Source organism: Pararge aegeria, chromosome 8 (assembly GCF_905163445.1).
Source record: "Pararge aegeria chromosome 8, ilParAegt1.1, whole genome shotgun sequence".
NCBI lineage: Eukaryota > Metazoa > Arthropoda > Insecta > Lepidoptera > Nymphalidae > Pararge > Pararge aegeria.
In genome coordinates, this window is record NC_053187.1 from 2,036,005 (window position 1) to 2,048,265 (window position 12,261).

The following is a 12,261-nucleotide window of genomic DNA, read 5'->3' on the forward strand; positions in this document are numbered from 1 at the left end:
AGGGTTTGTAACACGCTATTTATGGTGCATACATAAAAAAAAAGTTCTGTTTTAAGAATGGCAATTTTAGTGCAGTTTTTGGAACTTTGTTCGCACTGCAATGGTGTTATTAGATAAAAATTTACGGCTTATAAACCACTATTAAAAACAAGGTAGCTCGAAAAGAGTCAGTTACACAATAAATACATTAAACACATTTAACCAATCGCGATTACTACACGATTGATGAATTATTTACTACGACAAGGCTGCTTGGAAGCAGGCCACTCCACTCTAATCTCTCAAAAAACTAGAAAATTCTAAAGATTGTTAAACTATTAAATGATGTTGGAAAAAAGCAATCTGCTGAGTTTCTTGCTGGCTCTTCTCAGTGGAATCTGCCTTCCGAACCGGTGGAGTCAATACAAACAGACTGACTTGACGTTGCAAAATTGCTGATAAACTAGGCCTACTTGAAACAAATTAATTTAGATTTTTTTTGAGGTAACTCCGCTCTTACCTTCTGAGATAGAAAAATAATTTTAAATGTTGATGTCGAAAAAGAGCCACTGCTGAGTTTCTAGTTGGCTTTTTCTTGGTCGAAAATGCTTTCCGAAACGCTGGTAGACTCACTACAAAAACACATACATTTGCATTCCCACTATGAAGTATGTGCAGTGAGCATAGTATAGGGAATCAACTCGACCACCTGGCAGAGCAAAGGTACAGTGCGGAAGAGTGCGGGAAACCCATGACACGCAACGCCATAGGCAATCCGGCTTGGCTTAACTTTCGTTTCGCTAGTCTCAATGAAAAAAACAGTACCTAAGAAGTGGACTCCGTATGTAATCATTAATATGCCACTGTGGTGATATTTAGCCTGCATGCTACCCACTGATTAACTCAGAGGATTATTATATTATGCTGCTAGTTTCATTGCTTTTTTTCCATAATAAACATATTTATTTTAGTTCTTATTACTTAGATATATATCGTTCGATGGTCTTACTACCATCGCTTAAACAGTATTCTTTTAACATTGTTGACGCTCTTATTGTTATTTTAATTAAAAGGACGTAAAGGTATGTCGTATTAATATTGACATTATGAAATAATAACGCTTTAAGCGATATCAGTAAGCAGATTGTTGTCTGATCAGTGAATAGTATATTTTTTTAATAGCTATTTTTTATATCAATAATAAAAACGCGTTTTTTTAATGCTTTCACTGAAGATGGATACAACATGGATCTTCAAGTTTACGACAATACTCAACAACTATTGATCGGTAAGTCTCTTGAACATCAGTCTGGGTTTATGGACTTTAATCTCTTTTTCACATTACCGTTACTGATTAGGCATATTTGTCTGCACTGTCTCATTTCTTAGTGTAATTTCATCTTCGACTTGCAATATAGTAAAAAAATAAATAGTATTTAATGTAGACTTTGTTTTGCCTATATTTTATAGTATTAACAGTGCTCATTCATCATCATCAACCCCATTACAGAAAACGAGTCTCCTCTAGGTTTTAGGCCGTAATCTACCACGCTGGCCAAGTGCGGATTGGTAGACTCACACCACACACATGCCCTTGAGATCGTTATGCCAACTCTCGTGCAGGTTTCCTCTCGACGTTTTCCTTCACCGTTTAAAGCAAGCTATATTTAAATTGCTTAAATTAAAAACGGACATAACTCCGAAAAGTTTTTGGTGCGTGTCGGGGCTCGAATTTGGTCTCCACGATAGCCGAAGCCTTGCATACTAAGCCATCACCACTTTTTACAATGCTTATTACTACTAGAAATTTTTGAAATTTAGTAATGCATTTTGCGTTAAGTGAAGATAAAGATCTCTAAAGGTATGTCAAATTGACGATGGCAGTGGCGGGCAGTAGCGGCAATTTTGTGAAAAGTGAGAACACACACCGTTTACTTGTATCCCTTAAAATATCATTATCACCTATATTTTTGGGTTATTTAATATAAACCTAGATTTAAAAGATTAATTGTGTGTGTTCAAAACGGCATCTGCCAGCATCAATATTATCTGTTGCAAATAGTTATATTTTCGCATATATATATCTCTTAAACTTTTTATTTTTACACAGATTTAAAAAATCAACTGTGGTGTGGTACTTAACAAAAAAGCGACTGCGATTATCAAAGCATACTGTAGTACTACCCTTTTTGCTAAAAATGTGAACAAAAACACAAAGCACGATGCTGACAAATGTGAAAATTCCCTCATGTATTTGGATTTCTTGTTCACGTTTTTGTTTATACTTGCACCAATTTATTCTTTTGTTTCGAGTAAGTCCATGATATCATAACTCCCTACCTAATAAAAGCTCCCAATTAAAACAATACAAAACCGGAACCACCCACTTACGCTGTGTATTAGACGTAAACATCTGAGCACGTGCGTCGCTATTCAAAGCTAATGATATCTCTGATCTAAACCAGCGTTTCCCAAAGAGTTGGACCCATTGGGTTAGTGATAGAAGTTCTCTCGACTCTTGAACGTTCTTAAAGGCAAGGTCAAATCGTTCTATCCTTTTTGCGTCCTGAGCAGCCTTCAAGATTTTCCCCAGTGATGACCAGTGGCATGCATAGAGGTATGCACAGGGTATGCAAATGAATGAATGAATAAATGAATGATTGTATGAATACACTTTTATTGCACACCAAAGAAAAAAAGTAGTTACAGAGATATAAACACATATCAATAGAGTACAATTTGGTGGTGAGTACAGATGATATAAAATGAAGAAAAACGCCCGTACGAGCTATAAATACTCAAGGGTAGGCTTTCTGTAACTCTTGCAATGCCTATCCTTAAGTTGTTTATAACTCTTACTGGAGATTTTCTCTATTTTATATCATCTGCATACCCTGTGCATACCATTTATGCACGCCACTGGAGATGCCCAATCACAATAAGCGCGTGTTCGATCAAGAGTTACGTGTTTTTATAGTTATAATTGATGGACCGTGCTTTCTGAGTCCAAGCCTGTGGATTCCCACAGCTGGAAAATGTTTGTATGATGAATATGTTTTTTTTTCAGTGTCTGGGTGTTGATCTGTATATTAATCGTATGTATACTATTCATAAAAATATGTACCCATTTGTCATCTTAGTACCCATAACACTAGCTACGCTTACTTTGGGTGTAGATATGTGTGTGGGCGTATTGTCGTGGTCCTGATGGTGGTAGGGTATGCAAGGAACACGTCCTAAAAAGTGGCGCCCTTGGTTCATCAACATGAGGCGCAGGTGCCTGTTATTTTACCAGCAACCACGCTCTGCAGACCGTAACAAAGCATCACTGTTTGGCAGCAGAAATAAGCATGATGTAATTGCTTTCAAAAAGGTCTGCCACTACCAGAAAATTGATATGAAGCACGCAGGACACAAAGTTAAACGCTGGTAAGAACGTGGCAGTGTAGCTCTCGCTTTGAGCGTATTAATCATGCCTGCGAACTTGTTAGCTATCAAAAAAATTTTTATTTTTCTCCTCTAAAACATTTTTTCTTTCCTTTATTGCCTATTACAGTCTGTTCTATTTACTTTACTAATGAGTATTTTCAACTTAAACTTCTACTTCTAAAGTTTAAACTTAGAAATAGTCCAATGACTTAGTTCAGTCTCTGACTAAGATTTAGCGTTCATTTTGTTCTTATAACTTAGAACAGACAATAGTTTTATACACTGCACTGATCGACAACTACACTAATCGTCACTGCACTATACTAGCTCAAAGGGTTTTTTTCCCTTTTAAGCCTTTCGCACTAAATGTTCGTTATTGAGAAGGTTGGAGGCATCTTCATTGGAGGTACGAGAAGTGTTCGTTGGTGAACTTCGGCATACTTTTTATGATTTCATGCACGAACTTAATTAAGAAAAGATGACTGACACTATGTCAATTAATAAGCAAACGTGATACGAGTGTAAAATAATCGTATTCGTACAAAACGTATGAAATTGTGCAGTTCCACAATGCTAAAGGTATCTGTGAACTCAATAGATACCTTGCTTAAGTTTGATTCTAGCGGATCTTAAAACCAGGCTATAAACTTACACCAATGACTTTGAACAGTAAGATATTTTTATATTATCTGCCAGGCGTCTTCCTGCATCCACTTCAACTCATTAAGTTGACAGCACCTGACAGCACGCGACGTAGGTGAATTTCCATCTTACCTGACAACCAGTGACAGTGTAATATGAAAATGCACTTACCTTGAATGTAGTAGGATATTTCCACTATATCACAATCCTACAACTTTATACTTGCGACTTGGTGTATTCAAATAAATAGTTATTACAAAAAATACTGACTCTATCGGCATAGCATAAGCCATTTCGGATGTTTACACTTTAGTAAGAAAAATAACATAAAAATAAGCGGTTGTAAGGAAACAGTTTGGGAAACGCTGTTCTAAAACTGTAAAAATCCGCAGTTTAATACGCTAAGACGTAAACCAGTATGCGGCTGGTCACATCAAAGGCTTAAGTGTTTCATAGCGATAGTAAAATTACAGCAAGCGGTGCGGGAAGCTCAAGATTTCTGCTTGTGACACACCACTTTGAACTATGTCAAACAATTTGTTCGTTATTTCGATATATTTCGGAATACATTTCCGATATTTTCGATTGTTACTTTCTTCTGCTTTAACCAAAAATTTGCTTTATAACTAATATACGGCGCAACAGCTGAACCAATATGGGCAAAATTTGTCATAGATACCTTGCATCGTACCCACGGCCATAGGATATTGATTTATAACGCAAATACTTATCAGTTGGTATTTTCATTTATTGATATTACGGCCACATTTAACACATTTTAAAGGTTTCTAAACTAAGTAAAGCTAGTTTATCAGAACAGGTCACCTAAATATTTTTTTTTTTAAAAGACTGGTTATATTTAATGAAAACACAAATTTTATTTGTTTTATTAGTTCATCGTTAGTTTGTGGACAAATATTCTTGGAAATAGGACTTATAACTTTATTTTTGCACTGAACCGATGGACCATTTTAAAAACGTTTAAGATGTTTTATCTGTTAACATAATAGAATAAACACTTATAAAACTTAACACTTATTCTCTCAAGTGACATTTCTCCAATACAGACCCTTCCAGTTCATATCTATTTTAGTTAATTTTGTGACTACGTTACGTTGTTTTAATTATAAAATACAATTTAAAAACGCTGTCTGCCTAAGCATTATTAAAATTGATTGCAAAATGTGATAGAAACGAAAACTTTAATTCGGGTGTTAATGAGAAAAGAAAGATGTAATGGGATTTAAACTCCCGCACTATCACTCTATTTACAGAGAAATTAATTAACAACTCGCTAAAGGCACCACCAGTGTGTAACACAAACTAGACCAACCGGGTAGACAATAAAATCTAATCAAGAACGTTTATTTCAGTGAAACGCCGGATCATTGTTCTCACTAATTGCTAACACATGTCGTATGTACCTACGTGTCACATGTGCATGCCGCATTTACAATGTGCATGTAAAAGCATGGGGTGCATGCATCGATTATAACAAAAATATGCGTAACTTTTCCCGTGCGATAGACGACACGTTTGTATTGCATAGAATTTGCGCTTGGCTCGCGTAGCTTTAGTTTTAAGTTCACGGATATGGTTATCGCCATCATCTCGCTACCATGTACTTCTCATGTAATGTACGCATCAAGTGTCATCTATCGGTCTACTTGAATAAAGATATTTTTGATTTTGACTTTTGGCTTTGACTTATTTTGCGAATTGAATAATCTTATCAAATTAGTGAATTGCCATCGGTTCTCAATATATCTACAAAGTTTGAACTAAATTAGACTGTTTGAAGAAGGTCAAAATCAATTCCAAAGGGGTCGGATACAAACATACATCCAGGTGAAGCCACTATAAAGCGTGTAAAAAGGAGAAGGTTCTAAATTCGAGTGTATGTTTTTTATTTTTTGTATGTTTGTTACTCGATTACTCCGCTTATTATAAACCGATTTTGATGATTCTCTTTTATTAATACGTTACACCTCAGAGGAGGTACTATTTTAATTTGGTGAAGATTTATTGGTGGAATATGTGTGGAAACTGGGAGAAATTTTCGATTATTATTGGCAGACCTAATTTGAGTATATTTTTAAGGAACTTGTGCATCTCCTTTCAAAAGTTGTTTAACAAAGTCGGTTTTTGGTGCTGACCCAACATAAAAATGTTCTGTTGTTTTTTCTTCATTTCTTTTTCTCTTCCTTTCTCCGCGTCATAATAAATGATCCTCAACATCTGACTAATATCTTAAAAAAAATACCTAATGTGTTTTCAGATAAGCACCTATTAATTTTAATTAGATCTCCCCAGTGATGTACCTACTCAATCATAAAGTTTAATAATTAAGGCTTAAAAGATTTATTTAAGTCAGATTTGCAATTATTCTAGAGATCAGTATCGACGATGTTCATGTTATTGTAAACTCCTTATACCACTTATACTTAAAAACTTTAAATAAGATAGTCGAGTGGGAGTGGCACTCGCATCCTGAGTTGGTTCCGTACATCACGTAATACCTACTGGCTACAGGGATCGGATAAACATGCACCCTGTACGTAGTACCAGCCCGGATTTGGAAAATTAGCGGTGTCAACCCCCGTGCCTCCGAAATCACGTTAAGGCGCCGTCCCGTTTGTTATCATGTACTTCTGAAAATAATGTTTAAAGTCCACCAAACCAGCTTGTACTCGTGGCAGCATGGTGAGACGATTGATGCGGAAGATGACGATGCCTTTGTCAAATATCACCGAACCCTAAATATAATGAGACATTAATTTTCTCCTATAAATCCCAATAAACGTCTCGTAAGCGGCGGCTCTGTGTTTTAACGATTATGGTAATACCCAATTTATCTTGTTACTTCAGTGTCTCGGGACATCTCAGCGATGACTTCCGTGTGCTTGAGTATTTTGAGTGTTTTCGTAAAATTATGTCGGCTTTCTTTGAGTGACTCAGACTTAAGACAGTATTGTTAAGATATCAAAAAAAATACAAAAAAGGGTGCCAACTAGGTTTATCGTCTCACTCACGTAATTTTTATATTATAAGATTTAAAAATATAATCTGTTTGTTCTATGAAATTTTCTTTTACACTAACCTTGTCCGGGATATGATGTCCATTAATATTATAACTGAAGGACCAAGCCCCAGCTGTTAGTAAGAGGGAAATTATCTCCTAGAAACAGATCAACACATCACACATCACAAGGGCTAGGGCATGCGAGGAACGCGTTTTGCAATGTGCCGCCCTGTGTCCAACAACCTGAGGCGTAGGTGTTGAACCTCATAATTACAATCAACCACGCACTTCGGACTGGAACAAAGCATTGCAATTTTTGCTGCATTATGGTAGTACTTACTCGGGCGAGCTGTCACAAAAAGTTTACTGCTCACGCACTTCTAATTACACACCTTACGCATGACATATTATGTGAATCCACATTATTCCTCTTCATGGGCATTTTCATGGGCATTTTCATGGGCATTCCCAGGGGGTGGCAGGAGGCTCCCCCCTCCCTGGAAATTCGCAGAAAAAAATATGAACTCTCTTAAAAAATGGATGGCGGCCAAGATACACACGGGCAGACAGACAGACAAAAATGAATACAGTTTTGGCCTCAGTATCAATGGCAGCGGAGGAGCTGCCCGCCTGGAAATTCGCAGAAAATGTATGAACTCTACACACAGACAGACAGACAAAATACGGCCAAGAAAGGGCCCTCTAAAAAACTTCATCATGATCTGATCTAAAAAAATCTCACTTGCCCCCTCTAGACCAGGAGCTGGGTACGCCCATGTTCCTCCTCTAACGAACCTCGACTGATTTATGTGTGCGCATTAATTAATAAGGAACGTCGCACACATAGTTTAATGCGTATGCACCCACGCGGGCGGGGGTTATTGATTGGTACAGGATATGAGCAAATTGCGTGATTTACTCGCTATTGTTGTAAATGTTGTAATATTTCTTGGTAAGAAGGGCGTGTCTGTTTTTCAAAGTGTTGTTGTATGTAAATTGAGAAGTGAAACGATAAATTTCTACATTCAACAAAAGTCATAATTTTAGATAAAAAGTACTAATTTAATATGGTAGTGTGCATATTTTGAGAAATCAACACAAAATAACCTACAAATTGCGTAAGTAAAAATATTATAGTACACTGACCATATAATTGTAATCGATACAAATATAACTTACCACAAAAAACAGTTGTATACAATTGGTAATACAACACTTTATACTATTTTGATTATGTTCCGGATGTAAGAATATTAATTTTTTTTTTACTTGTATTTTTTACGCAATATGTACGTAAACTCAAATAAAATTAAACAAATTAGTTCAATTTTATTTGCGTATTCTTTTTTTTGATTTGTAGTATGCACATGAAGCAAGAGTTTTTTTTAGAACACTTTGTTAATTTAACTTAGACCACACACCATGAGGATGACTTCAACTCTATTATTTCTTTTGTAAAAAAAAACCCTTGTGATTTATCATAACAAGGCCAGAGCGTCTCGTACTTTAATTTCAATTTATAGTCGTATGCTTTATGAGTTGACTCGCTCATATTATAACTATACAATGATATGCACGTGACAACTGCGTCCTTTTTGGGTCAATATTTTTGAATGCAATAAAATAATGTATTTTATCGTCTGATTATTACAAGATATTTTCGTGGGACTATTTGAGGTTCTGTGAATATTTTAAACCCTTGGTTTGTTTTTATTTTATAACATATTGTAGCAATAACTCTTACCAGCAGGCGATATTGCAATCAAGGGCTAGCTTGTAGTGGAATGAAATCATATACAACTAAACGAAGAAAAATAAAAAAAAATCACTTTTGTTTAATTATTAATAATCTTATAGTTATAGTTATAGATACTTTGACATTGATTTTATATTGTGATTCTACTTTTTTATTTTATTTAGTTTTTATTTTATACTAATTTAATAATATAATCGTACGTCCGGCTGTGGGTATACTGTTTTGAATACTTTTCTAGGCCTTGTCATCTGCCTTTCTATGTGTAAACAGTGAACAATCAAATTCTATTCTATTATATTCTATTCTATTCTAAAACTTCGATAATTTAAGTGGACTCCTCTTTTTTAACCCTTTACTTGATAAGCATTTGGCACAAACGATCATATTCAGCCCCACTTCAAAATTTTCTATATATGTGTCCAGTAATGAATCTTTTTACAAAACCCCCAATAAATAACTATCTTATTCACCATACTGAAAAATCGTTTGCTATTATAATACAGTTTGCCGGAAGTGCCTTGTTACTGCCCCAGCAGGCGCAGGTTTCGAATTTGCAAATTGTCAGATCGCATGTAAGCCTTAATAACATAGCATGGCCGACGTTTCGAATTAATTTTGTAATAGCCATTGTTTCATGTGGATTCTGTAACATGAGTAAACACGGCTTTGTACCACAGCGAGGATGTCCTATCTGGGAATTTGAAGTTGATTGTTGGGATCGTTTCGAATTCATAATTAAAACTTTATTATTATCTCTTTAAACTTCAATTTAACATTGATATTGTTGAAGCCCACTAACTTTCATTAGAGAAGCGTGGCGTATGCATACTTTATGGCGGCGTTTTATTAGTGAGGAGGCGTTTATAGTTGAGGCAACTGTGCATTTGCCCAGAAAGTCAAATAGAATTGAAAATCTTTATTCCATCTAAACACAGAAGAAAAAACAGAAAGAAAACAGCTTACTCGTTTGTGCACTGAAGATCCTCTCCAGATTCGCACCTCAGCAACTGTAATTATCAAGAAAATCTGAAGTTCAAAATAAATAATTTATTTCTAGAAGGTCTAATAAAACGTCTTAGCCTATCAGTTGACATTGATCCTACCACCTCTGAATTCAGATTATACCGAGAACAGCCGGAAAGAAATCCGTCAGTTGCTCTTTTTCAACGATTTTAATTTTACCTATATAATAATTATTTTAATATATTGAGTGAGATGAAAGTAGAGTGGCCAAGCAACCATGGATGAGAAATTATAAATTGTATAGTTTATGGGTTTCATGGTACTTAAAGTGAGCGGCGTATTTATTAATATTTCGGTCTTACTTTTGGGGAGAGTTAGACATTCAAGTTTTACAGAAGTTTAAAAAAATAGCAGTTACGTAACGGCGAAGTCCACCGACCGGCACATGGCCAGGCGACTGGTGGACTTCGCCCTAAACCCTTCTCATTCTCTCTATAAAATGAAAAACATGCCTTGCAGCAGACCTGAGTTTATAATAATAAATAAATAAATATACTACGACAATAAACTCATCGCCATCTAGCCCCAAAGTAAATATAGCTTGTGTTATGGGTACTAAGATGACTGATGAATATTATTATAAACAATATACATTAATACTTATAATATACAATTAAACACCCAGACATTGAAAAACATGTTGATAACACAGAAATTCTGCAGTCGTGGGAATTTAACCCAAAGTCGGACTCAGAAAGCAGGGTCGCTGCCCACTGCGCCAATCGGCCGTCAATTGAAGTTTGTATTATGGGTACTAAGATGACTGATAGATATTTTCATAAATCATATACATTCATTAATAGGTACTTATAACAAACCGACAGATAAACACCCAGACACTGAAAATCATTTAGGTGCATTACACGAACATTTCCACCTGTGGGAATCAAACCCTGGGAGACTTGGACTCAGAAAGCAGGGTCGCTGCCCATTGCGCCAATCGTCCGTCAATAACGATGATGATACTAAAAGTAATATTTCTTCCAGCCTCGCCCGGTCGCTGGGCAGTTTGGACGGAGTGGTCTGTTTGCGGCTCCGACTGCAGACAGACCCGGCGAAGATCATGTATGGGAGACGCGTGTTCCGGAGCTCAGGTCCAACATGCTGACTGTGTTGGTGACTACTGCGGAGTCCATGGAGGTTCGTGCCTTTAGTTTATAGAATTCTACTGTATACATTATATTTTAAAGCTAGAAAATGGGAGTGGAGATAGCCTGGTGGTTAGGAAGTCGGCTTCATTTTCTGCGGGCCGAGTTCGAATCCCAGCAAGTACATATAGCTTTTCTAAGTTATGTGCGTTTTAAGTAATTCAAATATCACTTTGTTTAAATGGCGAAGAAAATCGTCGTGACAAAACCTGCATGCCTGAGAGCTCTCCATAATGTTCTCAAAGGCGTGTGGAGTCCACCGCACTGGGCCAGCGATGTAGAATAGAGCCTAAGCGATATCTCACGGTTCTCCTCCCATAATAAGAAGGCTCATTGTGGGAGGAGACCCGTGCCCTGGTTTGGGCGGGTAATAGTTTGATATGATGATAAATAGGAAATCACTAATAGTACTATTCTTGGAGAAATAATTATAATTCCAAATAACGACATATTAAACTTTTCATATGAAAATAGCCTAAAAAAATTGGCAAAAAAACATTGGTAATTTGATAATAGTAGATTATGAAACAAGTTTTATAACATTGCATTTTACAGACGAGGCGGTATTAAGCGCATGATCTAAAAGCTACTGTAGTCGAGGGTTTTTTACTTCCTATCAGGTAGGACTTCTGCCTTGATCCGTCAATTATTATTACTACTAAAAAAGTAACCACATGTGGCACACAACAGTGGCACATTTGAATTAATAGCTTACTTAATTACTGGATAGAAGCTGGCGTTACTATGTCGAATTCCATGATATACTTACTATGAAACTTAAGCGTAATGCTATACTCCATGAAAAGCAGATTTTTTTTTTTTTTTTTTCTCTGGTGTCGGAGCGAAACGTGCGTAGACAGTACATTGCTGAAGATATATCTAATGTGGCATATAAAGATTGAAGAAATTATAAACTACATACGTCATACAAACAGCAAAAAAACGCTATCAAGAGATAATTTCATCAGAACATATAAATCTGGAGATTATTTATTCCTATTTTGAATGTTGCACTATCCCATTGTCCACCATCTATACAGTCAATTACTGGACTAACTATTTTATTTATAAGAAGGATCTAAAGTAATCTTTATAATTCTTGACTCAAAAAACCGTACTTTAAAAGAGCAGCCATTCATTATCTTAAGTGAAACCTTAAGATATAACTTTTAAACTTACATAAACTATCGTCGATAACTCAAAGAAACTCGCAAGAGAGCCATTTATCAGTTTTCTCTAAGAGGAAGTTATCAAGGCCCATC

At 36.0% G+C, this 12,261-nt stretch overlaps 1 protein-coding gene across 1 annotated transcript in view; it reads left to right on the forward strand.

Moving 5' to 3' along the window:
• The window catches only part of LOC120625935 (netrin receptor UNC5B-like), a 120,929-nt gene that overhangs the window by 85,929 nt on the left and 22,739 nt on the right, over positions 1 to 12,261 (forward strand). Inside the window, exon 7 of the mRNA XM_039893207.1 lies at positions 10,839 to 10,991. Within this exon, the coding sequence (XP_039749141.1) occupies positions 10,839 to 10,991 (153 nt within the window). The remainder of the gene's footprint in view (positions 1 to 10,838; positions 10,992 to 12,261) is intronic.